Consider the following 27,575-nt stretch of genomic DNA (forward strand, 5'->3'; position numbering starts at 1 on the left):
AAGATCATGCCTTTTTTTTATTATTATTATTTATGTATGTATGTACAAAACAAAAAAAAAAATATCACGCCATGTTTTTTTTGGTCTTCAAACGAATATAAAAAAAGGAGAAGAAAACGAAAAATCAGGTTCTCTCTATTGTTATGAATTATTTTCTTCTTTCATTTTATATTCTCGATATATTCATACACACAACATATAGAAACGCACTGTAGATGGAGATTATTTTTATTTGATTCCAAATAGGATGATAGAGGGAATAATCCTTTTTGTAATGATCATGACAAAAAGAAGAAGAAGAATGACGGTAATAAGGGAGAAGTCAAATGTATACAATATATTGGAAGGGAAAGGTGTATGCATTGAAAAAAAAAAAAATGAATAAAAAGAATATGTATATAAAAAAAAAATGTGGTAAGGATGCAGTAATAAATGGGGTTTTTTTTTTTTAAAAAAAAAAAAAGATCAACTAGCGCCTAAGGGATTTTGCAGTAGAGGAGGATACAAGATGACATTCACCAGCACGAGAACAAGTTGCTTTTGCGATACATTCAGTCAGAGGACGATAGGGAGATGTTGAACAGGCTTCATATACAGTACTACCACTGAGGCCAGCAGTAACAGCACAAGAGGTCGAGGATGGAATACCCTTTCTTGATTTGCCCCCACAACATTTTCCATTCCCACCATGTTTTCCACCACAGCATTTCGAGCCATCTGTCTTGCATTGACATATTTCACCATCACCGAGCCCATCGTTATTGTTTTTGATGAGAGGAGAGAGCATAGATGATGTATGATCACCTGTATCACAAGTACTTGGCCATCCCATAGAATACTTGTCATTCATCATCATTGGGTGACCCGCCATCATGGATTGTTGTTGCCGACGTTGAGCAGCTAGTTTGCTTCTATCCAGACACACCACCTTGATAAAATTGCCATAATCACATGCAAGTCCAAGACCATCCATTGACACAACATGTTCGATCGTTGAGAATGGAAGCATTTCTTTAGCTTCAATATCGTCATCCATTGTTAAATCATCATTGCTGTCTTCACTATAGGAATCTTCATCGTCATTATCTTCATTATCATCATAGTCAGATCCATGATCTTTTTTGAGAGGTGATGTTCTAAAGGCTCCAATAATTTTCTTGAAAGGCATTTTCCATATTGTTGTTCGTTCCATGTTGACTAAAGTTTCTTTTGATGGTAATGATGATGCGTCATTTATAGAAGACTTCGTTGTAGATGATGATGATACTTGTTCTGTTGGTTCCAGATCAAACGCTTCGATAGGAATACTAAAAAGTTCATTGTTGTCATCTTCAACCACTAAATCTGGTGTGTCTGTCATATCTGAAGGAGGTTCATAGTACTGTAATGATACAAACCACGCTTGCCATTCATTGACTGTGTTGTATTTTCTTTTTTGTTGTGTCGATTTCCTTCGTACGCCTGCTAGTACCATATTGTCACAAAATACCAAATTGCAGCCAGCTACATGATGAATCTTGCCAAGAAACACAGAAGTCAGATCAATGTCATCATTTCCAGCTAATTGTTCAATATCCAATAATCCATTCACCATATCATCCATAACAGATGATGTGCTTGCCATCCGTACATTAGGTCGATGTCTACGAATTCGTCTTGTTGTAGTGGGCGCCATTGAAGTTGTATTTGTTGAAACTGTCGCTGTAGTTGAAGATGTTGTCGATGATGTACTGGAATGAGACATTCTTCGCTGTTGTTGTCGACGGCGACCACCACCACTTAATTTGTTACTTTGATCATCTTCCCCTGTTGTGATTGGTTTTTTTGTACGACGATATTGTTGTCGATGATAATCCTTGGAACATAAGCTACAATTGTGTTCATGTCCACCACCAGATCGTTCTAATCGCCATACATGTACTGTTTCATTGGAAGCACTTGATGCAATAAAGAATCCATTACCAAAACATGTATCACACCCACGGCAGAGTCCAGGTCCAGTATCCACATCGCAGTATCGAGTCACCACAATCTGAGTAATGCCGGCGAAATGATCAGATATTTGTTGTTGGCGGGATGATCTTGATTGATATCTGGTATTGTTGACTTTTGTTGTTGTGGAAGGATTACCTTTTGAAAGAATACATACAAGTTCACCAGTTTCGAAATTCCAAACCTTGACGGAGCCTTGATTACTACCAGTTACAAGAACACCCATTCCACCAACTGGTAATGACGTATTGATTGCTGTGATAGATTGTCCTTCATGAGCATCAATGGAATAAAGACATATCCAACTTGTTGTTGCTGTTGTTGATGATGATGATGATGGTGATGCGGTAGAAGAGGAAGACGAAGAAGTAGACGATGGTGATGTATTGTTATCTGTTCCACCAACTGAGCAAGAAGAAGAAGCATCTTTCAATATTTTTCGTTCCCAACATTTGACAGTACCATCCTTGGACGCAGTAAAAACCCATGTAACACCTAGTTTCCGATGAGGAGCCTTGCATTCCACAGTATGTAAGCAGCTGATTTCCTTGAGATGACCAGATGCGAAAGATTGAATACATTCACCAGAAAGAAGATCCCATTCACGAATCATACCACTCTTGTGTACAGATACCAAATAATTTTGAGATGTGTTTGGATCCATAGATTGTCCAGCCATTGATTGTTGTTGAGCAGCTAATTCAGCTACTAGAGGATGACAATATTCAGCTACAACACCAACAAATTGTACTGCCAAGATACGATCCACATGTCGTTCAAAACCAAATCTCTTGTCATTTGAATTGCTGTTGCGAAATGAAGAGGATGAAGAGGATGATGAGGATGACGATGTGTCATGACTACTACTAGGTGACCATGTTGATGGGAGCGTTGCACGAGGTGATTCAAGAGTCGAGGAAGGAAGATTGTTAATACGTCTTCGTCGGATATTTTGAATTGCAGGTGATGAAAATATCGAGCTTTGCTGATGATGATGATTTGTTTCGTAAATAGCTACATTTGTATGTTCATCCATGGTGGCAAATTGTAACAAATCGGCTGGAATATCTAATTGACATGCCAAAGTACCAGTAGTAACGTTCCACACACGAATCGAGCCGTCATCATAAGCAGCAATGACCCAACGGTTCCCTTGATCAATTTTTACACAACCAGGTATCACATTCATAGAAGAGGAGCGATGATGATGTCTTTGAAGTTGTTCTTGTTGATAAGCACCAAAAGCACGTTGCCATTTCTTGATCCTTCTAGGTTGAGAGTAATAGTCGGGATTAAGATCACCTAAAAGTGCACCACCATTGGTCAGAGTTGGTTCCAAACGATCCAAACGAGCTATCCAAATAGAACGAACAGCATCCCATAGAATAATACGTCCATCTTGATCACAGGAAATAACGGTTCCATGTTTTCCATTGGTGCCTAAAAGTCGTAAATCAGCAGCATGTTTTCCCGAGAGAGTCTTGATATCTACACTTGTGATGTTACTTTTATGTTGTTCGTTGAATTGTCGTTGAGCGGATATAGCACCTAAATGTACACCATTGGCATCGTACTCGGCGGACAGAGAAGTGGAAGGGCCAGTAAATACATTTTGAATAATAGACATGAGCTTGATCAAGATTTTGCTGGCAATACGTTTGATGATTGGTACCACCCATCTACGTCGTAATCCAGGCATCAACCACATTGTCACCACCACCGACATCAAACACAAAAGAAGAAAAGGGATATTGACAGAAAGCATCCATGATAACAGCTTTGAAGCAGTACGATAGATCATACTTCGAAATAGAGAAGGAGGTTGACGAGATTGGCGTGATGATCTAATCAAATGAGCATTATCAAAGTAAACATCTTCTTTGGCATTGTATTGTGCTTCTATTTGATTGAGGATAACTTGAGCAAAGTTGATATTCGAGTGACTAGATGTATCAAAAGTTGGACGATTGTAAACTACAAGATGGGGTGGTAATACAGAGATTTTCCAAGTATCATGAGTAGGATTGATCACATTCCAGAATTGATTGGCGGTAGTAACAATATCATTGTCAGATGGTCGTTGGTTGAATAAAGCAGGTAGTGATATGAATGACAAACTTGAAGAAGGTGGTATTGATGGCTGTCGGAATAAGCTGAGTCCTAAGATAACAACACATAACTATAGTTCAAAAATAGATTATTATTTTTTTTTTTAAAAAAAAAAAAAAAAGAAGTCAGATATAAAAAAAAAAACTCGTGTTCCAATTGATTTCTTGTTATTTACCAAAACAGCATTGACAGTGCGATGAGTCTTGAATTCTTTACAGTCGGCGCAAGTCTTTGGTTGTTCGAATTGATTGTCAGGTATAGAATCATGTATAGGGCAAAAATCCGGATTTTGTTGGGCATCAATATCACAGTTGGATAGTTCATGAAGACGTTTTGATATTTGGCGATCGTCCAAGTCCGTTAACTATAGAATTAAAGAAGATTGTTTTTAAGTATAAGAATGTACCAAAACGTCTGTATCACCGTCTGTTCTCCTCTCCCTTTTTTCCTTTCTTTTGATTAATTTCTTTTTTTGGATAGAAATTCTAATTTTCCATGAGTCATTCATTACCTCAACACGTTTGACATCAATAGATAGGACAGCAATGAAGAATGTGAATTCTAAAATATAATCCACCAACAGAGCGACCTTCCCAAATAGACAAAATTCTTGTACCAACACCGAGTCCATTGCACAACCAAGAGATAGAATCAAGATTTCAGCAAATAACATGGCAGTCATCGGTACACCTATACTTTGTAATCCTAGTAACACAAATGGATCAGTACCTCAAACATTGAGGGAAAACACATATACCATTCTTTTTTTGGTAATACCTCTAGCAATTTTCTCTTTGACTTGCATATCACAACCAGCATCAAGGACAGCAGTAGTGATCAAAAAGATATTCTCCAACGAGGCGACACCACATATAATAAAGCATAAGTACCAAGGTACAGATGTCAATTCCACTCCAAAATGATGTAATATTCCCAAAGTGGTGGTACAACTTGTTGCTGATAAAAATAAGGCAGCCAGTCCAAACAAATAATGGGATTTGACTTGAGATGATTTAGCAAACATAGTAGATACCAAATAAAAAAGGACAACATAAGCAACTATGGTCAATTGGACCTCTGATGAGAATTTCAGTGGTAGTAATTTAGACTGCATAAAAAAAAAAAAAATAATAGGAAAAAAGATAAGTTAAGGGGATGTATGTTGTATATTATTATAATTTATTACCTTGTAGTACCATGTCTGGAGACGAATGTTAGCTTGTTGAAACCATGCTGTTGGTCTTGAGGTTGATTCATCATTGTCAAAAGTTGTAATGGTATCAAGTTGGGAGACTACTTCGTTCCATAGAGCATTCCAAGCTGAATTGGTATAATCTTTTGCTGATGTTTGATCCAATTGTAAAGCAAAAGTGAGGAGAATCGAATCAGCAGAAATAATATTACCATGCAGGTCGAGTGTCACGTTGCCAAATAATGAAAAGGGTTGCATAGATAGACCAGAAGTAGAAGTTCTAGAAGATAATGGCGTAAATGTAATCTTGGATGTGTTATGATTATTATTGTTTTGCGATCCAAAGAAGGAAGATGATAATGCTTTTTGTCTTTGTATTTGCTGATTCACTGTTTCTAACCAATTACTGTCGTTTTCCAATTCTTCAGGAGAAGACCAATATAAAAGTGGTGAATGTACAAGGCAAGGTTGTTGTTTTGTATGGTGACATATCGATTCGAGGGAGAGCGGTTGTTGGTTCCATTGAATACATGTTGTTGTTAAAACTTGTTGTAAACGATGGGCATAGAGAAGTAATTCTTTGTCGACTTGTTGTATCAAATTAGTAAGACGAACTTGTTTGAGAATAACTTCGGGAACAGTTGTTTCGGTGAGTGTAAGATCAGGTTGTTGTTGTTGTATATGTGGTGAGAATAGCCAAAATTGACCATCAAAGGTATCAAGTGATAATGGAATAGGTATGGCGTTGTTGTATGCAGTTTGTAATAAAAGAAGGATGGTAGGTAAAGAAAAGAAACAAATCATACAAAAAGATGTCACCAAAAGAAATACCATTCTTGAAGCACAAGCCTTTCCATAATTGTAAAAGTAATAGGAAAGTTGTGTATTTATCCTTCCTACAACCCGCAAAGGCATGACGGTAGAGATATTTCAAGATAAAAGGAGGAGCTTTTTTTTTAGTAATATAAAAGAAACTGGAGAAGATAGAATAAAAAGGAAAAGGCTCAAAGAAAAGAAAGAAAGTAAAAAAAAAAAAAAAAGTCCAGGTGCCTTTTCAATTACAGTCCACAGTTTTTTTTTTTTTCCCTGGACTTCAGTGGTAATAACCAATCATCTTGCTTCGGCATATGAAATGTTCATTTTGCCCTGTTTCCCTCTAGACAATGAGAAAAAAAAGAAGTCCTAGTAGATCCTTTTTTTTTCTTTTTTTCTTTTTCTTTTTCTTTTCTTTTTTTCTTTTCTTTTTCTTTTTTTTTTTTTGTTCTTAGTATCATATATACCCTCCTATTTATTTTATATTTTCTCTACCTTTATACATTTAACCCATGTTGAAAGTAGATACCAGTAATTTACCTTCAACATCTTGGGCAAAGGTACAAGCCTTGACCAGTTTCATTCAGTTGAAGTCAGGAAACTCCTCGTCGTCTCCGCCTTTTGATCCCTCCACATCTTTTGTCTCACATTCAGACGCCGGTAACAACTTGTCAAAACCTAATCGACTCAAAATCTTTATTGGTACTTGGAATATGTATGGAAGACTCTTACCTATTGATCTTGAACCTTTCTTGACTACTCGTCCGTCTACAATAAATGCCAATCAACGATGTGCGAAAACTTTACAACCCGACAGCAACAACATATTGGTGGAACATGACTGTCAGAATGGTGGAATACCGTTTTTGGATTCAAGCACAACTCATCCTTACCATCTTTTAGCGATCGGCACTCAAGAATGTGAACGTGATATCTCTGAATCTTTATTTTATCCTTCCAAAGAAGTATGGGAACAACGATTATCTGATTACCTTGGCGAACATTATCAATTATTACGTTGTGAAACTCTGGCTGCTCTCCATCTTGCTGTATTTGTTTGGAAACCTGTGGCGTCTTATGTCAAGAATATTCATAGTGCTGATATTAAGACTGGTTGGGCTAATATGGTTGGGTAAGAAAAAATATATAAAAAAAAAAATGAAACTAATGTATTCGATTTGTTTATTTGTTTATTTAGAAACAAAGGGGCAGTTGCTGTATCACTAGATTTTGGGTCCCAATCTTTCCTCTTTATCAATTGTCATTTGCGAGGTACTTACAATTTAGATATATGATTCGATTTGATACTAACTCTTTCTTTTTTTGGCTATCATGATTTAGCACACCAAACCAAGTTAGCAGAACGGAATGCAAATGTTCATCGGATCCTCCACGAATTGCAAATCAAGGGTGGCAAATCAACTTGTACACATACATCACCTACAACATTCCACCTTTCTTCATTGAAAAGATTCTCTCGATCATCAAAAATAAAAAAGAAGGATAATCATGACACCACCAAAACGACCAATCAATGTAACAATGATACAACATCATCAAAACAAAAATCAAATGCATCATCTACGATACCAGTCAATAAATCTTCATCCGCATCAGCATTATCATCATCATCATCAACAGAAAGCCAGCATAGTGTTACTGAACAATTTGATCATGTCTTCATCTTTGGTGATACGAATTATCGAATCAATGCCGAACGACAATTTGTCCTGGATACCATTCAAAAAAGGGATTTTGCTACACTTCTAAAATACGATCAGCTTTCGGTGGAACGACAACTAGGTACCACTCCATTGGCATCCTTCAAAGAACATCCAATCAACTTTATTCCGACTTACAAATTTGATGCCTTGGAAACCGTGGCGACAAGTGACTCATCATCATCCTCTTTACCTAGTCCGTCCTCTGCTACAAGGTTAAATCATCTGCATCAACAGCTCCCATCATCACCATCTTCATCATCGTCACCGTTATCGCCTATCACCACGCCTGCTACATCTACTCCTGTTATTACCGCTACAACAACAGCTGCATCATCATCCTCCTCCTCTTCGTTATCATTTGTGATTACTCCAACGGATTCTATAGGTAGTTCAGGCAGTGTATCCATACGATATGATACCAGTCCCAAACAACGCGTACCTAGTTGGACAGATAGAATTCTCTGGCATGATCATCACCAACTAGTAAATGATGGCGCAACAACAAATCAAACGCCATTCATCCGATCCTCTGGACCGACATTGACTTCTTTATCTACAACAGCCACAAATGCTCAACAAACAAAACCAAAACTCGGCTTGAAATGGATCTCTGCACTTAAACGAAAAAACAAGAATGGTTTTGAAGATTTAACCTATACTGACAAGAATACTATTTGTTATCATTATGATACCGTCATGGATCCACGTTTGGTAAGTCATCTTCCTCAAAAAAAAAAAAAAAAGATGCAAAGCATTTGTCATCTGATTGTTTTCATTCATCTCTTTTTTTTTTTTTTTTTTTTTTTAGATGGGAGCAAGTGATCATTTACCTGTGATTGGGATTTTTGGTGTATGGTTCGATGATTGGGAAACTGGGAAACGAGCAAGATCTATCAAATCTACGAAGAAGAAAAAAGCGGCCAGATGGAAATTATGGATTTAAGATGATAGTACGTGCTCCAGTTTAGATGCTTCCTCCTTTTTTTTTTTTTTTTGTTGTTATAGATATCCTTGTGTTTCGTTAGATATACTTTATTATTATTGTTTATTTTTGTGATCATAATAAAACTAGTATACGCAATCTTTGATAATGAACTGCATAGTGATAGGGTCAACTCTATCTTTATATAGAATCAACATGTCATTGTTTATTGACAAATAAGGGATCATATACAATACAATATACACTTTATTATATAAAATGTAGAAACAATATAAAAATATATCAATCTATAAATAGTTATATACAAAAAAAGGAAAAAAAAAGAATATATATTTAAATGGCAGTACCTGTGGCAATGGGTAACGTCAGAGAATCATAACTAGGTAAAGAATGGCCAGAATAACTATATAATCGACCAGTTCGTAATGCTGTGGTATAAGAAGGCACTCTTGTGAGATCAACGCCCATCCAAGGTAAAGGATCTAATTCTTGTTGTTCATATGAATCATCCTCTTGCAGAGAAAAGGCGGTTGACATGGCGCATGAATGACGATTGGTATTGTTTGATGATGATGACGATAATGATGATGATGATGATTCAACAGAAGTCAAATCATTTGGAGGAAAATAAGGAGCTGTTCGCCAAGCATCTTCATAAGCAGGTAAGACACTGATGTCTTCTTCAGGTACCATTTCAATGATAACGATAGGAATGGATACACGAAGCTCTATGATCATCCATAAAAAAAAAGAATAAGAAAGAGAACAATATCATAAAAAAAAAAAAAAACTTACCAGAGACATGACCATCAGGATTTAATAATGAAACGACTACTTTCAACTTGTGAGAAGTCTGGATAAAATCACCTTGATTATCAGGATGCACAAGATCAACAGGATGATGATGATGATGATGTTTATTGTTGTTATGGTTGTATGGTTGATTGACAGGCACCTTGATGATTTCAGTTTTAGACCAGGATTGTCTTGCATGATGATCAGTATCAACAATTGCACCATGGAAAAAATGTAAATCGCATAAAGTATTCAAATCCTTGCGTTCTACACTACGATGACCATCGGCATGAAAACGAGTATATTCTTTGAGCACCATATGGATAGACTTGATATGGAGATGATCCATCAAAGGAGTGAGGCGAAAAGTGACAGGGATGGAGGCATCGGTCCAATACACTTGACTTGGCACATGAATGTGATAAGCGAGTTTATTAGCCCACACATTGTCAATCTCTTGAGATTGTTGTAACAAGGCTGAGTTCAGTTGAGGCGTGCGTACCAGGCGGAGTTCACGCGTGGCGCTGTAATTGGTCATGAAGGTGGGTCGATCCACCTGTGCTTTGAATTCATACACAAGCATCCCAATGTCATGATGAAACGTGGCTGGGAGATGACCAGGAAGAGCAAGTTCAAAATCATAATGATGTTCCCCCTTGTCATAATGATGTATCTTGTGCCGTGGAAGAAATTGCCATTCTTGTTCCATGATCACCTTTTTTTCTTTATAATGTCGTTGTGATGATGATCCTTGTTTTTTTTTAAAAAAAAAAAAATAAAATAAAATAAAATAAATAACAACATATTCGTTCAATCCATTCTTTACCTTCTACCCAATGTACATGGATGATCCCAGAAAACTTGAGACTAAAGCCCTTGACTTTGATATGTTCATGACAATTCAAAACAACAGATCCATGAAGTATGACACCAGCCGCTTCATCTGGAGAACCATGGAGAATAATATGATCTGTTTCCAAATTGATTTTTAAGTCAGCACCAACATGTGATGGTAACGATATCATGCTTCAAATCAAAAAGTAAAACAAAAAAAAAAAAGAATCAAAATGTTTATGTAAGGAAAAAAGAAGAAAAAGAAAGAAAATAAAATGAGTTGATCTCTTTGAATTCTTTCTTTTTTTTTTTTTTATGATTAAAAAAAAAAAATGATTTAGCCATCACGGATGACAAATCGGGAGAATGTTATATTGAATGAGTGGTAAGGTCATACAAGCTGACCCACTCTTCAGATGAAAAAGGAGAAATCTTTTTCCAGAACCGTACACAAAATGGAAAAATGTTTGGCTGAACAAGTAATGACCCAATAAGGTAATCTAATAGATGACAAGCATAGAAACACCCCCATGTACTGAAACGTTGATGTTATTCAATCAAAATAATAACCCCAAAATAGTCAAGTAACAAAATAATATATATATATTTCAAATAGATCATGTCTTTTCGCTTTTTATTATGTCAAGTAAAAAATAATAATAATATAAACATTATAATAATAAAGAATCCCATGGGTAATGAGGAAGGTATAATTTATTTTGTTGCATTAAATCAGGTCCATCTATCTTTGCATCGAATCCATCCGTAGTTTGCCAAAGTTGTTCAAAATCTGCGTCTGAAGATTCTTCCGTTGACCGCCGCCACATTTCTTCCCGTAAACGTTTATGCTAGATAAATAAATAAAAAAAAAAAAAAAAAAAAACTATTAGCCGATCTATCAATCATTATGAAAACATATTTTCTTCTTAATACCCTTTCTCGATCTTGTTCCATTCTATTCAGTATATCTGCCTTTGTGAATACATTGCCATTGTCTTGACGTTTTGTCTGCGATAAGCTATAAAAAAAAAAAAGAGAGAGAAGATCAATTTTGATGGTCTAAAGGCTTATCATCCCTTGATTCTCTTTTTTTTTCACCTGTCACCATAAGATATAAGAGCTTGTTGTGCTGTTTCTATTGTTTCATTATCGAAATATTGTTTTTCCTTCCAATGAGATAATAACTATATGAAAAGAAATATATATATATATATATATCAATACAATATTAAAACACACACGCTTTCAAATATTATATTAGACTTACCTTTCTCGTGCTGGACACATTGACAATACCTTTACTACTTGAGAGAGCAACTGCATTGATGATCCTTAATACATTGGGTTGAGTCAGATCAATATATCCCATGAACTGTACTTTTCGACTCATAGAAAAAATACAGTCTAATACATAAAGAAGATTTAATCTTGCATTAAGAGAAGTCTAACATGATAAAAAAAAAAAGTTGAGTCAAAAAAAAAAAATACTAACATTGTTCCTACTTTACATTTTCTATTTCTTCCAAGAAACAACTATATAAATCTTCAGATAATTGTCGATGCCGAACTGCGTAACGAGCTGTTTTTTGAATGGATTGTTGTGAAGCATTGAGTTTCTTTAATAAAGATATAAACTGAAGTCGACATTCAAAAGGATCTAGATCCTCTGACATGATGGTATGATAAAGAAAGTAAAAAGAGTAAAAAAAAAAAAAAAAAAAAAGAGTTGCTGGAAAATGTTTTCCTCTGACATGAAAAAAACTGACTTTGAATAAAGATAAATCCATTGGATGAATCGAGGTATCCACATTCTCAGCATGAAAAATTTAAACTGTTTCGATCGATCAGAAGTGCATCCCATTATTTTATATTATACGAAATATTAGGAAGAAAGTATATATGTTTATTAAAAAAAAAAATCAAACAACATCTACTCTAACAATGATCTAAACTAACAAAAAAAAAGTATGTTCTAACCCATTAGGATAATCATTCATCATCACTCTCTTCTTCAGATTCTTCTTCAGCTTCTGTAAGCCATTCCACAAACTTGGTTGCCTTTTCCCGTAACTTGATCTCAGTTGGACTACCAGATTTTGATATATCAGATGTATACCATTCCATGACCGCTTCTTCTTCTATGACATCGATATTGTATAAGATTTGAAGAGCACCCATAAAGAGTTTGCCTAAGGCTTCATTGGAAGCACAATGTTTCTATCATAAAAAAAAAAAAAAAAAAAAAAAAGATGAATATCATAATAATATATTTATATATTTCTATTTACCTGAAGAAGAGAAATAACATGGACTTGATCATCATGTTTATGTGTCACCTTGCCAATCAAAGGACCCCATTGAGTAAATACCTTTTTCAGACTTGTTACAGGGTTATTCAAATCAACATGATCTACGACCAATGGTACAACGACTTCTCGTACATCAGAATATTCACCATTACTTGACATACGTAATCCAGTGATTTCCAAAGCTGCTGTATCTACTGTATGATTTTCGGCAAGTGAACGTTCAATGGTCAATGCAATTTCTTTCTTGAATTCGGCGGATTTCTTAGCTGCGTTGGCAGATGGATTCAAATTCCAGGCACCATCAATGGAATCAGCATCTGACTCTTCATCCGATAATTCTCCCACTTCAGATGCACTTTCTGACAATTCATGATCTTCAAGTACAAGATCATTGATGTCATAAGCTAAATATAACAGTTAGTATTATAGTAATAATGTCCCTTTTTTATTATTATTATTATTATTGGTCTTACCAAGAGTATCCAGTTTCAAATTTCGAATATCTATATCATCATCATCATTGGCAATTTCACTCCAAAAATAAACAGGTTCATGATCACCTGTCAAGACACGTTCACCATCTATATTTATTTTTGAAAAAAAAAAAAAAGAGAGGGAGTTAATATTGACAAGATAGATTAGAAAAAAAAACATACCATCCTTTTCATCTTGATCTTCATCTTCACTATCAAACATACTGGTTTTAGGTTGAGGAAGTAAGCTGAGCCTTGAATATTTTGGAATATTATCATTGGGTCCAATCACCACCTTTAAAAAAAAGTGATTAGTATGTACATTTATATTTTTTCATATATATGACTTACATTTGATGAGAGTAAACATCCTTTTCCGATGGTGGTATTTTCCAAGATGGATACATTGTTTGCCAAAATAGAGTTTATCACTGTACAATTATCACCAATCACTACACCATCCCACAGATAGACACCCACCAAAGTAACATTGGCTCCAATACGACAATTGCGTCCAATCGTAGATTGAGCTACACGAGAGTTTTCACCAATCACAGTGCCAGCTCCAATTTGAACGTTTTCATCCACAATGCATGATCTTGATAATATCACATCCCGAGATTTATAAATATTGCCACTCATGAATTCATAATCATCACCGGATTTAAGATTAGTTTCTGGTACAATAGGGAATACCCAACGATTGAGAACATGCATACTAGGGAAAAAAAAACATTAGTCTATTTTTGTTCTTTATTTTTCTGATCTTATTTCTTACCTAACAGTATTATAAATCCTTTCGTTTTGAATATGTGCAATATAAGCTTCGGAGACAAGATGTGTATAAATAGTTTTGCCCAAAATATCTGATGTCAAGATACCATGTACAAAGTCCCTACGTAATCGTTGCCAATCAAAGTTCTCTGTAAATAATGCTGGCACCTATTCAATAAAAAAAAAAATCAATAACATGAATACATTCCCTTCCTATTAAACTTACTTCTACTGAACAAATATCCACACGAGGATCTACAAGATCATTTCTAAATTCAATTTGGTGATGATTTTCCAACACTTCAGGAGAGATTTCAATTCGACTTTTCTTGGGTAAGGCAGCCACAGGTTCATAAAATAAACATTTACTTGATTGAGGATCCAATACAAATACACTGGAAGCTTCTTGGGGTCTAGTTGAAAAAAAAAATCATGAAGTGTACAAAAAAAAATAAAGATATCTTTTCTTTACCTTGATGCGTGACTACGTGCCGCTTCTTTCAATACCATTGTCATGATCGCATTCTTATCTGTCTTTTTTCGTGCACGATGAGCTTCAATGGCTTTGTCGAGTTTAATATTGGATACCAGATCACCTGTGGTCAAAATAAAATCATTCGTAATAAGTTGTCGAGCATCCAATTCACGTAAAGCATCACCAACAGACATAGCATCTGGTGTTTGTACAATTTTGATATTGAGTTTTCCTTTGGGATTCATCCAGTTGGTTTGTCTATATAACAACAAGACAAAAAAAATGGGTAAGTTATTCTATTGGATCTGATACAAAAAGTCAACTTACTCAAGGTATGCCTTGATCTTATCGATATGAGAAGTACAAACAATGAAAACGTCTCGTACATCAGTTATCGCTAATACTTCCAATGTATATTCAATCAAAGGAATATTGCAAAGATGCATAAGACACTAAAAGAAAAATGAAAAAAAAAGAAAACCATAAGTATTATTATGACAGCTATCCTCTTTTTTTTTACCTTTGGAAGTTCGTGAGAAATGGGAAGAAATCTATCATCATAACTATCTGTCAAAATAACAGCTTGAAAAGGTTCTTCTACTTCATCGTCTCCATGTTGTTGTTGTTGTGGTGGTCGTTTACTCTTTGGTGGCATGGTTTTCAATATCAAAAAAAAAAAAAAAAAAAAAAAAAAGAAAAAAAAATAGAACTACGGAAACGCTCCAAAGTAAGAATTTCAGGTGATGAAAAATTTTGACTCAGGTCGTGACCACCGTTTTCTCCCTACAGAAGAATCTTATGCAAAAAAAAAGTCAGCATCAAAGGGCAACATCTGAATTTTTAAAGTTTATTCCTCTCTTTGATTTACTCATCTATTCATCATCTTTTTACTGTATATATATGCCTAATATTTCCCAATTTTATAGAGTGAAATATCAATATCACCATCCCTCCTCCAATAGTGATCATCATCCAACACAACTGCCACCATTGGATTCCTCTTAAAAAAGTAGTTTAACATCATCTAATGCCATTTTATCGCTTACCTTGTCACCTAATGTACAACGAATACAAAAGAATTTCATCGATTTTTTTTAAAAATCGCCTGGCAACCCCCTGACAATTGAGTTTTACAGCCAAAATTTCGCTGAGGAATTCGAAAATGTTGGCTGTAAAATGCAAAAAGTTATCCTGTTTTTTCATCTTGCATACAAGCTTGTAAAAAAAAATTTGTCCTTCCCTTCCTCGCTCAATCATCATACTAAATTTGAACACAATATAAAACGCATTATTTTCTTGAATTTGTCTTACATACTAGTATTGTATTTATAGAGAAAATTAAAAAAAAGATCATCCATCCTAATTGACATGATATTTCCAATTTCATGAATGAGTACCTAAAATTCAAGCTTAACTGATATCTTAACAACAAGTGCACATCATATCCTTCTTTTTCCAGCTATTGATGATCTATTGTAAGATTTTCTAGTAATACAGAATAAAGAGTAATGACTTTTTTGTTTATAAATATCAAAAAAAAAAGGAAAAAACTAAATCTAAATATAATGAAGTGAAAGGAGAAACTGATAGAATAAGGTGAAAGGAAGAGGGATAAATTACATACTATTTACAAAAGCATACCAGCCAAGCAAGCAGAAATCCAAGTAGACCTAAGTTAAAAAAAAAGTCAATATCAAAAAAAAAAAAACTCTTTTTTGTTATTCTTACATTGCACCACAAAGCATAGAAGACACGGCCAAGGATGAAATCGTACCAGTACGAGATTTGGCAAGACCTCCCAATACACTGACTTGTAAACCAATAGAACCAAGATTGGCAAAACCACATAAAGCATAAGTGACAATCAATTTAGACCGATCAGAGAGAACATCTTTGTAAGTAGTAATTAGTTCTTGATAAGCAACAAATTCATTGGCCCAAATCTTCAAAGCAAGTAACTGACCCACAGGTACCACTTCCGAATTTTCAATACCCATCAACCAAGCAATCTATTTCATATATATATATATAAAAGGAGTTAGATATATTCATGATGTTATCATCATCGATTCAACTTACAGGAACAAAGATATAACCAGTAATAAGCTGTAAGGTCAAATTTTCAATGGTCAAGAAATTACCAATCCAAGTAAGACCTGCATTGACAGCGTAAAGTAAAGCTAGTAAAGTGATCAAATTGGCAGCCATCGATAGAACAATAGTCACACCAATACCAGCACCTTTTGCCGCCGCATCCAGAATATTGTTGGCCTTTTCTTCTTCTTCAGGGACTTGGATACTGTTCATAGTCACAGGTTCTTCTGTTTCAGGGTATCGAAGTTTAGACACAGCAATGGAACAAGGAATGGACATGATACAAGACGTCTACAAAAAAAAAAAAAAATAATGAATACCATCTATCTATTAAATTAGTTCTTTTTTTTTTTTTTTTTTTTACCAACAAAGAATCGCCTGCAATTCCCAAAGAAATATAACCATAAAGTACAGATCCACTAATAGTAGCAAATCCACTTGTCATGACTTGATGCATTTCAGCATCGGTTAACACTGGTAAGTAAGGTTTGATAAGTAAAGCGTTTTCACCTTGACCCAAGAAAGGCTATATATAATAAAAAAAATATATGATGAGTCTCAAAATAGAGACATTAATTCAAACTTTTACCGATGCCACAGCAACCACAGCTTCAGCACCAGAAATACCAAGAAGAGAAGTAAACAAAAAGGAGCATTTACTCAATAGCCATTGTAAAGCACCAAAGTAATACAAGATTTGAACAGTAGCAGCAAAAAAGATGAGAGCAGGGAAAACAGAGACAGCGAATGCACTGGCGTTGGCCACAGTATCACCAAAAACAAAAGAAGTACCATAATGAGCCTTACTAAGGTAACCTTGTGCAAATTGACTAGCCCAAGAAAAAATATCATGACCAGCACTGGAACGGAATACAAATAAGGCTAACAAGAATTGAAGTAACATGGCACCTGAAATGGTATTCCAATTAATAGCACGACGATTCTAATAACATGATGGTCAAAAAAAAAAAGAGTTGAGGAAAGAGGAGAAGAAAAGAAAAGACAAAGAAAAAAAAAAGTGTGGAGACCTTTTTTTTATCGCCCGCCATTCCCACGGCCTAAATTTTTTTTTTACCTTTGAAGTTAATACCAATAGACCGATGAAAACACCCATCCCAAAAAGACTGATGACACGTTGTATACGAGTGGATTCAGGTTTTTCAGGTAAAGAAAAGACAGTGACGACCATCACGACAGTGACCAAGGCTACATAGAGAAGGGAACGGACGAAAGAAGAAAGACGCATCAAGGGAGACGAGACGATATGAATCATCATACCACAAGGCTTGGTGACCACGGAAGTGGGGATATAATTAAAGATCATATACAAAGTAAACCAAGCATAAATCAATCCAAGAATTAAATTTTCTTGATTATATCCTTTTGGTACTTGAAGTGCATAGGCAGCAGCTAAGAACCCTGTGAAGATCAACCACATGGTCAAACTATAAAAAAAAAAAATGCAATGTTGACATTTCTGTATGACAAACAAAAAAAAAAAAACCTTACTGGAACCAACGTCGATGACGAGTATAAATCACACTAAAAGATTGATTATTTTGTTCTTGAGGATTGTATTCTTCGATATCATGACAAAGCTTTTCTTTTTTCTGATCTTCTTCCACTGTCTTGTCTGAATCAACAATAGTCAACTTTTCATTCAAATGATGATCCGTTGTTTTCTCCATGTCCATGACAAGGCTGTCATGATTCCTGTCATTACTACAAGAAGCCACTGATGCTCTTCTTATTACTTGTCCAATTGTTCGATCCTCTTCTTGTTTGTTCTCCATGGTTTAATTTTTTTTTAAAAAAAAAGAGAGAAAATCAAAAGAAGAAGATGATGATTCTTTTTCCGTTGGTATATAAAAAAAAAAGGAAAAGAAAGAAGAGTAGAAAAAAAAAAATAGTGATCACATACCGTTTTTGTTTATATCCGCCCTTACTGGCAGGAAAATTGGGAATAAGAAAAAAAAAATTTTCATTGGTGGGGAAGGAAGAACTGGATGGCGGGGTTGTTACTACTATTGTAAAAGTGAATTCCCTTTTTGTTATTATTATTCATTTTTCAAATGGCCTGATTTTCTTTGTTATATTTGTAAAAATGTTCTACATCAAATGTTTATTCAAAATAAAAAAAAAAAAGATAACTATCATAATAAATAGGAGGAATCATCACCAGAAATGGAGCGGGGAATACGGAAGCCACTAATGAACTTAACTAATAAAAGTAGTATTTTTTTAAATAGGAGGAGGTAGGGCACCCAATCTAAAAAAAAAAAAAAAAAAAAAAAAAAAAAAAAAAAAAAAAAATGTCAATAACATAATATTCAACAATTTCTTGAAAAAGAAAGAAACTTACCGACTCAAAAACATCACGAGACGTAATCGAGAGCATTCTTGATAAACATCCATCAAAGAGCGGTCTTTGTAATGGCCCAGTCGCAATTGTCGTAAAAAGGTATAAAAAGCAATCACAGAATTCAAACGATCAGCACAATATCGATCAATACAAGCCCATTCATCAAAATAAGAGATTCTAAATCGAAAACCTAATTCTTTCTCCATGATGGAAGGATCTTCTTCATTGTCCAAAACACGACGTCCACAAGTACTACATGACATATAATGACGTTGGTCCAAAATAGTAGGTGACATAGTAGCTTCATCTGAAGATCTTGCTGGTGAAGTTGTAGTTGTTGTTGATGATGATGATAATGGCGAGGATAACGGTGATGATGATGATGATGATGATGGAGTCGATAATGATGTAGTCACAGAAAATTTGTCCCATAAACTTGGTTTGGCCTTTTTCGCTAATCGTTCTTTTCGTAATATGGCTGCTTGTTCTCGTACAAATCCTGGAGGACACTTTTCTACAAAACATGTTTTGATTTGAATGGCTTCCAAAATTTTCTTGCTATTTGTCATCTTGGGATGAGGACCAAAACGAAGGCATGGTTCTATATCGTCAGCCACACACAACTTGATAAACGGTAATCCATGTAATTTGCGTAATGAAAAGGTCGTTGAAGTAGCGCTGTCCATAAATTCTCGAAAATCTGTGAGTTGTTGATCATCTTCAAAGGTTTCTAGTTGTAAATTTTCATCCAAAAAGTATTGATCTTCTTGTAAAGCTGCAAGATCCATTTTGGCTCGAATCAGGAATTTTTGCGAGGTAGTTGGTATTACTGAAGGAAGTATGGTGGAGGAGTTGTCCAACATATGACTTGACGTTGGCGTACTGACAGAAGAACATGACGAGGAAGAAGATGTTGTTGTTGTTGCTGTAGTTGTACTTGTTCTTTCGTTGTTGATATGTGTGTTATCATTGACAATGTCGTTTTCAGTATGATTGGAAGACGTGATGATGTGCGGTAAAATTCGTTGTTCGTCTTGTTGATCACCCCATCTACCCATATCCATTCGAAGAGCTTGTAAATCAACAGTGACTTGATCCAAATCTAACTGAGTTTGTTCCAATTGTTGTTTCAGATCATCGCATGAGGATTGTAATGCCATTTTTTCTTGTTGTTCTGTAGCCACCATATCACGAGCTTCTTTAAATAAATGTTGACCCAACTCCTCGATTTCCCTTTTGGCAGCTTGCTTTGAGATCTCGATGGCTTCTATTTGTGCACTTTCGTCGTTATATTTAGTTTGAAGTTGTTCAATATCGTATTGCAAGGATAATATGTCGTCGTCACGAGTCATCAAACTTTCACGATGTTCCAGAATGGTTTTTTGTAATAACATCATATCATTTTGTTGTTGATCTTGAGTTGCTGTCATATCCATCAATTGTCTTCGATGTGCCCTGACTACCTTGGATCGTTCGATGCGTTCGTTTTGCCAGGCAGTCATAACTTGATTAGGAGCATCACATATTGCACAGTGTTCAGAATCCATAGAAACTAACCAATGATGACATGGGCAAGTCATAAGTGAAGAGTTTGGGGTAATAGTAGTAGTGGTAGCAGTAGTTTTGCTGGTGGTAGAAGATATAGAAGTTCGCTTTTGTTGTTCTTGTTGTATATTTGATATGGAAGTAAGGGAAGACGGACGTGAAGATGTATTATCCAAAAGACGTGATTTTTGTTGTGCCTGATCTACAGTAACTTGAAGTTGATTGAAGAGAGCAGCAATATCATTGGGATTACGAGGAATCCCTTCGTTCAACACCATTTCTGTCATTTTATATACAAATAAAAAGAAAGAATGAAAGAAAAAAGAAAAGAAAAAAAGAGGAGGGGAAGAGAAAAAAAAAAAGGAGAAAAGAACGTAAAAAGAAAAAAAAAAAAAAGATTGAATATTTATAGGCAATGGTTGCACGAACAGGAAGAACTTATGCTGAGTTTGATTCACAAGTTTTCAAGGGAATGGAGCATGCTATACCGTTTATTCACTTTAAATTGAGACAGAGAGTAAAAAAAATAGACCAAGAAAAAATAAATTTGAGAGCGAGGGAAAATCAAATTGGAACACCAAGTATGTTCGAACACTGATGTAAAAAAGTTTCTAATCATAGCACAGAAAAGAAGAAGATAAATGCAATCCATAAGGAAAAAACCAGTAATATTTTTAAACCGTTAAAAACGTATATTATATAAAAGAAAACTTCATCTATCATATGCTGGGAATTCAATAGTGAGAGATAAGATATTTCTTTTATTGGTCATATAAAAAAAAAATGTATAAATAACTAACAAAAAAAAAAAAGTGAAATTCTTTTCTATGTACAAAATATATATATATATATGAACTATGAATCGAGACCTTCTTTTTCAATAATTCGATCCACAATAGAATGACGATATTGAATAATATAATTCTAAATAGGAAAAAAAAAAGTTAATGAGAATCATTTAAATATATAATAATAATAATAATAATAATATACTTACTGAAAAAGTAGAAGTTCTAGTACCAACAAATCTTTCAGCCCATGCACATACAGTAGCATCCACAAACATAACCAGATGATCAGCTAAAGGTTTATGAGGATCCAAAGAAGATTTGATAGTAGTAAGAGGTTCATACCAAGTTCGATCGAAATCATCCATAACAAAAGTACAAGGAAATGCATCAAAAATAGGAGCTAAATCCGCGTTGGTTCTTGGTGATGGGGCGTCCGTAGCAACATATAATATCATTTGTTCTAAAGCTGTGCACCTTTTAAGCCGATCCTGCAGATTCAAATGTGCTAATTGTTTTCTAATAGAAGTAGGTGCTTTGGGTAATGGTCTATCATGTTGTTGTTTTGTATTGTTCATCAATTTGTTATTTGTATTTCCAATTAAATCATTCACCATAGTTTCATTTCCAGTCATAATATCCCAAATTTGATATACAAATTCGGGTACACGATCCTTTAATCCTTTCAAGAAATCCGCGTCACCAGCACGTACATGAGCAGCCACAAATCGAGGTAAAATTTTGTTAGAAGAAGCTTGATCTTGAGCTTGACTTGAATCCAGTGGTATAATATCCGTCTTATCTTTGACTAATCCATCTAATAATTGTTCAAGAATAATGGATGATGCGTCCATGATAGAGGGGTGACTGAAAAGGAGTGCTTGTTGTATTCTTAGCCTATATTCTTCACTTTCAGGTGTTGTTAATCGAATTCGATCAAATCCAAATATACCATAAAAATGTATTAATCGATGTTGATATTCGTTTAGTTGATCTAATGATACTTCGTTGAGATAACGTGGATTGGGTACCAAAGGTTCACCATCATCTTGATAAAAATGCCATTGATATCGCTATATAAAATAAAATAAAAAAAAAAATAAGGAGATATAAGTAAAATTGGGAGAAATCATCTTTTTTTATTTTATTTTATTATTTACCGTAGAATCCTTCATAAGAAGCATATCATTTTCATCTTTCAAATTTAATTGTTGTTTTAATGTAGTAAGAGACATATCTGAGCGTTCAATAATCTTGATACCAAGTCCACCTTTTTCTTCAGGTCGAGTTAAAAGATTCAAATCAGTTACTGAACTCCAAGGTACCATAGCATAAGCAGTAAAATTGGAACAACCCAATAAATAAGGTTCTTCAGGTGGATTTGGTTCATCAGGTAAAAGTTGACCTTGTTCATCAAAACATTTATCTTGTAATCGAGGATCAGTCATATGTTCTAAAATAGGATAGAGTAAAGGACCAGGAGACCAACCATTAGCATAACCTAAAAACATGGGAGGAACCACCAGTGTTCTATCCAAATATTTTGCTAATAAAGCAGCATTTAATAAAGTACCACGTTGATTTGAGAATCTTGAATAAGGTAAATAAGTAAGGAATTTTTCTTCTTTTACTATGTCATCATTTGTAGTAGTAGTAGTAACAGTCCAATTCAAGATGTTATTTGATAAAGATAGAGAATCATATTCATATGGAATAAGTTGAATACAAATAACTAATATAGATAAGATAGTAATAGCTATCAAAGTTGATCTTTTTCTTGGATTTGTATGAAATAATAACATTATTGAAATAAAAATAATAAAAAGAAAAAAAAAAAAAAGAAGAAAAAAAAAAGATATTTAGTGTACAGAAAATAATAATAATAAAAAAAAAAAAATAAAAGAAAATAGGTGTTTATTTGAGAGATTGTTACTCCGATTATGATTGAGTTGAAGTGATACAGGATGATCTTTTTTTCAACCATCCAAATTAGTGATGGTCTTTCCTTGGCATTTTTCATATATTAATAAATAACACAAAAGAGTCATTTTTCCTCTTTTTGGATTGATCTCTCCTATTGTTACATATATAAAATAGATTTACATATATATATATAAAAAGAAAGTAAGTTTTTATTCAATGAAAGATAAGATAGAGAGAGGGGGGAGCCTTGATGACAACAATAACTATGAGATCACATCAGTAGGAGGTTCCTATTCCTACCAAAAAAAAAAAAAAAAAAAAAAAACAATGGCCAATCATTTCTAGGGTGTCTGTTTTTCATTTTTTTTTTTTTAACTTACCAACTCTCTTCATGTCAGAGGTATGATATATCCATCTTCAACCAGTCCAGGATGAGAAGAGATCAAGTGCTTGTAATAAAGGTCCATGATGTCTTCGTAAAAATCCACCAATATATGAGCTTTTGCCACGGCCCACCTTTCCATAAAAGTATAATGTAGCCTTTGTCCAGGTTCTTCTTTTACTTGTCGTTGGTGATGCTTGATGACTACATGTGTTCCCTTTTCGCTGTATATAACTGCTGTTCGTTTCCACCGCTGATTGTATTTTTGATCACAATAAAAATCCTGGAGAACAGGTGAGCTTTCCTTGACCAACTAGATAAATTGAAAATGATTGCATTCATTAATATCCATTGTCCTTTTTTTTTTTTTTTTTTTGGTCTCCACTGATGATGTATAGTAATTGATCCTACCTTGTGATTTGTGTTCAAACAAACGGATATCCATTGATCCAGCTAGCTTTTCTTCTACTTCGTTGATGGAACCAATGATAAAGCAAATCCTGGAGATCTATAAAAAAATACTAGCGTCAATAATCCAAAATAGATAAAGAAATTAAAAGAAAAAGAGAAAAAAAAAGAGAAACAGAAAAAAAAAAAAAGAAGAATAAAATATCACTTTTTTATATCTCTCACTTGATCAAGGAATAAAATAAACCTGGCAAAAATACCTCAGAAGAAATAAAAAGAATTATTATGCAAATTTACATTTGTCAACTATACAAAAGGTGATCGATCGAATGTCTCAGTTAATGAAAATAAACAAAGAAGACCAGAGTAAATGTTTTTTTTTTAAAAAAAAAGAAAGGAACTATTATGCAAATTCACATCAACATCACAAGATATGAATATTACATTAGTATACCCCTGACTTAACTCTGAAGATTATGATGATGATGATACAATATAAAAAAATATAATTCTTTTTTTTCCAAATATGGCCTGTTGAAAAGAATCAACTCACCTGCTGACACAATCAATCATCAATCATCAATCATCAATCATCAATCAACGTGTTTTGACATACTCTACCGACATCTCTTAGAGCAATATCTGAAAAAGTGGTAATGCGACATCCATTTCGGGAAAGACCAATGGTATAACATCACGAAAAGCATTTTCTTGTGACCCGACACCAGCAATGCGCGGGGAATCAATTTGACAAAAAAAAAAAAGAAAGATGCTACCACTTCTCTTCTTCTTCTCTATTTCCCTTTTCTTTTTCTTTTATATAATATTATGCAAAAAGAAGATTACGCTGTAAGTTTTTAATAATAATTTAAAAGAAATATTATTTATACTAATATTTTCAATATAGTTTATTAACGATCCAACTCTTGTCACTGACCCTTCTCCTTCAATCATATCAGAAAAACCACTTAAACTTTTATTTTCAAAATCAAAAGTTTATGTTCATCCTTCTGCTAATAGTCAAACTTTTATACCAGGATATATTTCTATTGTCGAAAAACAAATACCTGAAAATTTACTTTTGATTTCTTGGACTCCTGAAATATTGATTCCTTCTGAAGACCTAGAAGCTTATGTACAAGTTGATAGTCATCCTGAAGAAAACGAACAAGGTTTTGTTTGTCATATTATTATATAATCTTCTTCTTCTTCTTCTTCTTATTCTATATTTATATATATGTAGTTTCCACTATTATGGTCCATTCTGCTGGATTTGAACATCATTCAAAGTATGCATTATCTACTCCTCTTCAAGATATACACTCAATAGTCGTTCGACCTCCTTCCTTTACAAAATGGTATGGAAGTATTATATTCAACTTTAAAAATGGTCACTCTTCTACTCCTTTTTGGTTTCATGATGACGAAAGTAATAGTACCGTACTTCAAAAAAATACTCAAGGTGGAAAATGGTCTTGTGACGAACAGCGGCAACAAACTCGATGGGGTGGTGATGAATTTATGGAACGACTTTGTTCATTGGTACCTATTGAAATGTAAGTTTTTTTATCTTCTTCTTTTTTTTTAAAAAAGAAAAATTATATTTATACTCATTTTATTATTATCATTATTATTAGCTCTGAAAAAGATACAACATTATATTATATAAGGAAAGGAAAAAATTCATCCACTTCAAAACCACAAGCATATGAAATGACACAAATGGATCCACTAATAGCTGTAAGTAGATATGATATTCATGAAATTGTTTATATTCATTTTATTATATTAAATATTTAGTCACTGAAGGAAATGAAATGGGGATTATTCGAAAAATTATCCAGAGTGACTAAATTCTCAAGAAATACAGCTGCTTCTATTTTACAACAAAGTCAAGTATCAAATTCTGTCCTATCAAGATATCAAGATAATGACAATGTTCGACAAACTATGGATGATTATGATTCAGCCCGTATCTTTTTAGCAAAATGGGCCGCAGGTCTTGCAGCTCAATCAAGTCAAAACTTATCTGAAGAACACCGATATCGACATGTAGGATTATGGGGTCATCACGGAGAATGGGAACAAGAAGATACTGCTCTTGGTTCTTTTGAAATACTAAATGTAAGTCATCTTTATGAATTCGATCTATACTTACCTTTTTTTTTTTTTTTATGTTATACATAGTCTGAAAATGATATGTCCATTCCAACACATACCAGAACAAAACCAATCACTCTTGATCATTGGAAATCATTTTTTGATCATACTGGAAAATTATCTGTTGGTGAACCTTTTGTATTGGAAAGTATATTCCGTGGTGGATTAGATCCTACTATACGTAAAGAAGCATGGCTATTCTTGTTAGGCGTTTATCCTTGGGATTCAACAAAAGCTGATCTTGAAAAACTCGTTGATGAAAAGAGGTACACTAATAAGACTCTTTTTTTTTCTTTCATTCTGATTTTTTTTTTTTTTTTTTTACTTGTAGGAAGTTATATCAAGAATTGAAAACAAAATGGAATGAAAAAGTCAAAGAAAATGCGCATTATCAAGATCAAAAGCATCGAATCGGTATGAACAAAAGAAGAAGACGAAGGAAAAAATTGAATTTAACAAAGTAATTCTTGTTTCTTCAACATAGATAAAGACGTACATCGCACGGATAGAACAACACCTTTCTATTCAAAAGAAGATCTCCCAAATCCTGATCCCATGGTGAATATTGGAACAAACGCAAATTTGGAAATATTGAAAGAAATTTTATGTGCTTATAATGTTTATAATGAGGATTTGGGTTATGTTCAGGGCATGTCTGATTTGTTATCTCCCTTGTACGCTACTATTAATGATGATGCTCTTGCTTTTTGGGCATTCGTTGGATTTATGGACAGAACGGTAAAATAATAATAATATAATTATAATTTTATACTGACTCTATTGTTTTGTAGAAGACCAACTTTTTTATGGATCAATCTGGCATGCATAAACAACTATTGACAATGGATGAACTCTTGCAATTTATGGATCCTCAACTTTATAAACATTTACAACGTACAGATAGTTACAATCTATTCTTTTGTTTCCGTTGGTTATTGGTTTGGTTTAAAAGAGAATTTACTTGGAATGATACCTTGACTCTATGGGAAGTGCTATGGACCAACTATTTGTCGAATCAATTTCATCTTTTTGTCGCTCTCTCTATTCTTGATCAGGTAAATATTATATATATATATATATTTATACTCGTACTTTGAATTGACTCCCTCGTCTTTATATATATATTAGCACCGTGATTTTATTATCGATTACTTGAAAAACTTTGATGAAATACTAAAGGTATATTATAATGCAAAAAAAAAAAAAAATTTAAATTGATTTAAATACTTATATATGTATAGTATATCAATGATCTGGCATTGACGATGGATATTCAAGAAACTCTACAACGGGCGGAAATCATCTTTTACCAATTCAGACAACGGGTACAGACTGTGGACGAAAAACGATCAAAGCAACAGCAAAAGGTTTCCAAAACTGCATCATCATCATCATCAACAACGACTACTCCAAAAACATCTACTTTACCACCAGTTAGCCTTTTGTTACGTGATTTACTATCTTAATAAAGTGTATATTA

The 27,575-nt window shown here is 34.0% G+C and overlaps 11 protein-coding genes across 11 annotated transcripts; 2 read left to right on the forward strand and 9 right to left on the reverse strand.

The window, feature by feature from the left end:
- Positions 1-68: 68 nt before the first annotated feature.
- BX664DRAFT_336248 (uncharacterized protein) lies at positions 69-462 on the reverse strand (the record flags this gene model as incomplete). Its single annotated transcript, XM_051546050.1, has 1 exon — positions 69-462. A coding segment is annotated over one exon (234 nt), but the record flags the coding sequence as incomplete, so codon positions are not given.
- Positions 69-6,326, reverse strand: BX664DRAFT_336249 (uncharacterized protein). The gene is made up of 5 exons (XM_051546051.1): positions 5,288-6,326; positions 4,879-5,209; positions 4,613-4,806; positions 4,277-4,465; positions 69-4,171 (listed from the first exon to the last, which is right to left on the reverse strand). The coding sequence occupies exons 1-5, from the start codon at positions 6,206-6,208 to the stop codon at positions 470-472; spliced, it is 5,337 nt and encodes a 1,778-aa protein (XP_051399250.1). The 5' UTR covers positions 6,209-6,326; the 3' UTR covers positions 69-469.
- A 230-nt stretch (positions 6,327-6,556) lies between these two features.
- Positions 6,557-8,837, forward strand: BX664DRAFT_386986 (Endonuclease/exonuclease/phosphatase). The gene is made up of 4 exons (XM_051549356.1): positions 6,557-7,238; positions 7,305-7,378; positions 7,448-8,541; positions 8,639-8,837. The coding sequence occupies exons 1-4, from the start codon at positions 6,619-6,621 to the stop codon at positions 8,771-8,773; spliced, it is 1,923 nt and encodes a 640-aa protein (XP_051399251.1). The 5' UTR covers positions 6,557-6,618; the 3' UTR covers positions 8,774-8,837.
- Positions 8,838-8,933: 96 nt separating this feature from the next.
- On the reverse strand, positions 8,934-10,730 carry BX664DRAFT_336253 (uncharacterized protein). Its single transcript, XM_051546052.1, has 3 exons — positions 10,395-10,730; positions 9,569-10,318; positions 8,934-9,501 (listed from the first exon to the last, which is right to left on the reverse strand). Exons 1-3 carry the CDS (start codon positions 10,591-10,593, stop codon positions 9,107-9,109), a joined length of 1,344 nt encoding a protein of 447 aa, XP_051399252.1. The 5' UTR covers positions 10,594-10,730; the 3' UTR covers positions 8,934-9,106.
- Positions 10,731-10,994: 264 nt separating this feature from the next.
- BX664DRAFT_336256 (CTD kinase subunit gamma CTK3-domain-containing protein) lies at positions 10,995-12,111 on the reverse strand. Its single transcript, XM_051546053.1, has 5 exons — positions 11,911-12,111; positions 11,670-11,846; positions 11,501-11,586; positions 11,336-11,420; positions 10,995-11,250 (listed from the first exon to the last, which is right to left on the reverse strand). Exons 1-5 carry the CDS (start codon positions 12,073-12,075, stop codon positions 11,074-11,076), a joined length of 690 nt encoding a protein of 229 aa, XP_051399253.1. The 5' UTR covers positions 12,076-12,111; the 3' UTR covers positions 10,995-11,073.
- A 172-nt stretch (positions 12,112-12,283) lies between these two features.
- BX664DRAFT_379893 (nucleotide-diphospho-sugar transferase) lies at positions 12,284-15,093 on the reverse strand. Its single transcript, XM_051548874.1, has 10 exons — positions 14,954-15,093; positions 14,761-14,885; positions 14,431-14,691; positions 14,185-14,371; positions 13,963-14,126; positions 13,536-13,902; positions 13,368-13,479; positions 13,185-13,292; positions 12,691-13,115; positions 12,284-12,619 (listed from the first exon to the last, which is right to left on the reverse strand). The coding sequence occupies exons 1-10, from the start codon at positions 15,086-15,088 to the stop codon at positions 12,392-12,394; spliced, it is 2,112 nt and encodes a 703-aa protein (XP_051399254.1). The 5' UTR covers positions 15,089-15,093; the 3' UTR covers positions 12,284-12,391.
- Positions 15,094-15,910: 817 nt separating this feature from the next.
- Positions 15,911-18,434, reverse strand: BX664DRAFT_336264 (Na+ dependent nucleoside transporter C-terminus-domain-containing protein). The gene is made up of 6 exons (XM_051546054.1): positions 17,603-18,434; positions 17,117-17,470; positions 16,892-17,053; positions 16,513-16,818; positions 16,162-16,442; positions 15,911-16,103 (listed from the first exon to the last, which is right to left on the reverse strand). Exons 1-6 carry the CDS (start codon positions 17,963-17,965, stop codon positions 16,061-16,063), a joined length of 1,509 nt encoding a protein of 502 aa, XP_051399255.1. The 5' UTR covers positions 17,966-18,434; the 3' UTR covers positions 15,911-16,060.
- Positions 18,435-18,550: 116 nt separating this feature from the next.
- BX664DRAFT_360113 (uncharacterized protein) lies at positions 18,551-20,785 on the reverse strand. The gene is made up of 2 exons (XM_051548134.1): positions 18,890-20,785; positions 18,551-18,796 (listed from the first exon to the last, which is right to left on the reverse strand). Exons 1-2 carry the CDS (start codon positions 20,719-20,721, stop codon positions 18,769-18,771), a joined length of 1,860 nt encoding a protein of 619 aa, XP_051399256.1. The 5' UTR covers positions 20,722-20,785; the 3' UTR covers positions 18,551-18,768.
- A 373-nt stretch (positions 20,786-21,158) lies between these two features.
- Positions 21,159-23,042, reverse strand: BX664DRAFT_299382 (uncharacterized protein). Its single transcript, XM_051542301.1, has 3 exons — positions 22,383-23,042; positions 21,432-22,295; positions 21,159-21,358 (listed from the first exon to the last, which is right to left on the reverse strand). The coding sequence occupies exons 1-3, from the start codon at positions 23,022-23,024 to the stop codon at positions 21,290-21,292; spliced, it is 1,575 nt and encodes a 524-aa protein (XP_051399257.1). The 5' UTR covers positions 23,025-23,042; the 3' UTR covers positions 21,159-21,289.
- A 492-nt stretch (positions 23,043-23,534) lies between these two features.
- Positions 23,535-23,972, reverse strand: BX664DRAFT_360115 (uncharacterized protein; the record flags this gene model as incomplete). Its single annotated transcript, XM_051548135.1, has 2 exons — positions 23,535-23,840; positions 23,913-23,972. 2 exons carry the CDS (start codon positions 23,970-23,972, stop codon positions 23,535-23,537), a joined length of 366 nt encoding a protein of 121 aa, XP_051399258.1.
- A 791-nt stretch (positions 23,973-24,763) lies between these two features.
- Positions 24,764-27,561, forward strand: BX664DRAFT_350999 (GTPase-activating protein GYP7; the record flags this gene model as incomplete). The annotated part of the gene is made up of 11 exons (XM_051547639.1): positions 24,764-24,784; positions 24,843-25,107; positions 25,179-25,491; positions 25,573-25,675; positions 25,736-26,059; positions 26,123-26,361; positions 26,427-26,509; positions 26,580-26,833; positions 26,887-27,150; positions 27,224-27,274; positions 27,337-27,561. 11 exons carry the CDS (start codon positions 24,764-24,766, stop codon positions 27,559-27,561), a joined length of 2,142 nt encoding a protein of 713 aa, XP_051399259.1.
- Positions 27,562-27,575: the final 14 nt, after the last annotated feature.

Source organism: Halteromyces radiatus (assembly GCF_025201355.1).
Source record: "Halteromyces radiatus strain CBS 162.75 chromosome Unknown BX664scaffold_5, whole genome shotgun sequence".
Lineage (NCBI taxonomy): Eukaryota > Fungi > Mucoromycota > Mucoromycetes > Mucorales > Cunninghamellaceae > Halteromyces > Halteromyces radiatus.

What these genes read in the sequence shown, in the direction of transcription:
- BX664DRAFT_386986 (XM_051549356.1), top strand. Translation starts at nt 6,619, where the DNA reads ATGTTGAAAGTAGATACCAGTAATTTACCTTCAACATCTTGGGCAAAG. An exon ending in TATCAATTGTCATTTGCGAG is followed by an intron (nt 7,379 to 7,447) that starts GTACTTACAATT and finishes ATCATGATTTAG; the next exon opens with CACACCAAACCAAGTTAGCA. An exon ending in CCGTCATGGATCCACGTTTG is followed by an intron (nt 8,542 to 8,638) that starts GTAAGTCATCTT and finishes TTTTTTTTTTAG; the next exon opens with ATGGGAGCAAGTGATCATTT.
- BX664DRAFT_336253 (XM_051546052.1), bottom strand. Translation starts at nt 10,593, where the DNA reads ATGATATCGTTACCATCACATGTTGGTGCTGACTTAAAAATCAATTTG. An exon ending in CCATGTACATTGGGTAGAAG is followed by an intron (nt 10,319 to 10,394) that starts GTAAAGAATGGA and finishes AAAAAAAACAAG; the next exon opens with GATCATCATCACAACGACAT. An exon ending in TCCTGATGGTCATGTCTCTG is followed by an intron (nt 9,502 to 9,568) that starts GTAAGTTTTTTT and finishes GGATGATCATAG; the next exon opens with AGCTTCGTGTATCCATTCCT.
- BX664DRAFT_336249 (XM_051546051.1), bottom strand. Translation starts at nt 6,208, where the DNA reads ATGCCTTTGCGGGTTGTAGGAAGGATAAATACACAACTTTCCTATTAC. An exon ending in TTGATGTCAAACGTGTTGAG is followed by an intron (nt 4,466 to 4,612) that starts GTAATGAATGAC and finishes TTAATTCTATAG; the next exon opens with TTAACGGACTTGGACGATCG. An exon ending in GCACTGTCAATGCTGTTTTG is followed by an intron (nt 4,172 to 4,276) that starts GTAAATAACAAG and finishes TTTGAACTATAG; the next exon opens with TTATGTGTTGTTATCTTAGG.
- BX664DRAFT_336264 (XM_051546054.1), bottom strand. Translation starts at nt 17,965, where the DNA reads ATGTGGTTGATCTTCACAGGGTTCTTAGCTGCTGCCTATGCACTTCAA. An exon ending in CTGTGGTTGCTGTGGCATCG is followed by an intron (nt 17,054 to 17,116) that starts GTAAAAGTTTGA and finishes TATTATATATAG; the next exon opens with CCTTTCTTGGGTCAAGGTGA. An exon ending in TTGCAGGCGATTCTTTGTTG is followed by an intron (nt 16,819 to 16,891) that starts GTAAAAAAAAAA and finishes TTTTTTTTGTAG; the next exon opens with ACGTCTTGTATCATGTCCAT.
- BX664DRAFT_360113 (XM_051548134.1), bottom strand. Translation starts at nt 20,721, where the DNA reads ATGACAGAAATGGTGTTGAACGAAGGGATTCCTCGTAATCCCAATGAT. An exon ending in CTCGTGATGTTTTTGAGTCG is followed by an intron (nt 18,797 to 18,889) that starts GTAAGTTTCTTT and finishes TTTTTTTTTTAG; the next exon opens with ATTGGGTGCCCTACCTCCTC.
- BX664DRAFT_336256 (XM_051546053.1), bottom strand. Translation starts at nt 12,075, where the DNA reads ATGTCAGAGGATCTAGATCCTTTTGAATGTCGACTTCAGTTTATATCT. An exon ending in CTTATATCTTATGGTGACAG is followed by an intron (nt 11,421 to 11,500) that starts GTGAAAAAAAAA and finishes TTTTTTTTATAG; the next exon opens with CTTATCGCAGACAAAACGTC. An exon ending in TGGAACAAGATCGAGAAAGG is followed by an intron (nt 11,251 to 11,335) that starts GTATTAAGAAGA and finishes TTATTTATCTAG; the next exon opens with CATAAACGTTTACGGGAAGA.
- BX664DRAFT_299382 (XM_051542301.1), bottom strand. Translation starts at nt 23,024, where the DNA reads ATGTTATTATTTCATACAAATCCAAGAAAAAGATCAACTTTGATAGCT. An exon ending in TTCTTATGAAGGATTCTACG is followed by an intron (nt 22,296 to 22,382) that starts GTAAATAATAAA and finishes TATTTTATATAG; the next exon opens with CGATATCAATGGCATTTTTA. An exon ending in CTAGAACTTCTACTTTTTCA is followed by an intron (nt 21,359 to 21,431) that starts GTAAGTATATTA and finishes TTTCCTATTTAG; the next exon opens with AATTATATTATTCAATATCG.
- BX664DRAFT_379893 (XM_051548874.1), bottom strand. Translation starts at nt 15,088, where the DNA reads ATGCCACCAAAGAGTAAACGACCACCACAACAACAACAACATGGAGAC. An exon ending in AGGATTTATAATACTGTTAG is followed by an intron (nt 13,903 to 13,962) that starts GTAAGAAATAAG and finishes TTTTTTCCCTAG; the next exon opens with TATGCATGTTCTCAATCGTT. An exon ending in AGATCAAGATGAAAAGGATG is followed by an intron (nt 13,293 to 13,367) that starts GTATGTTTTTTT and finishes AAATAAATATAG; the next exon opens with ATGGTGAACGTGTCTTGACA.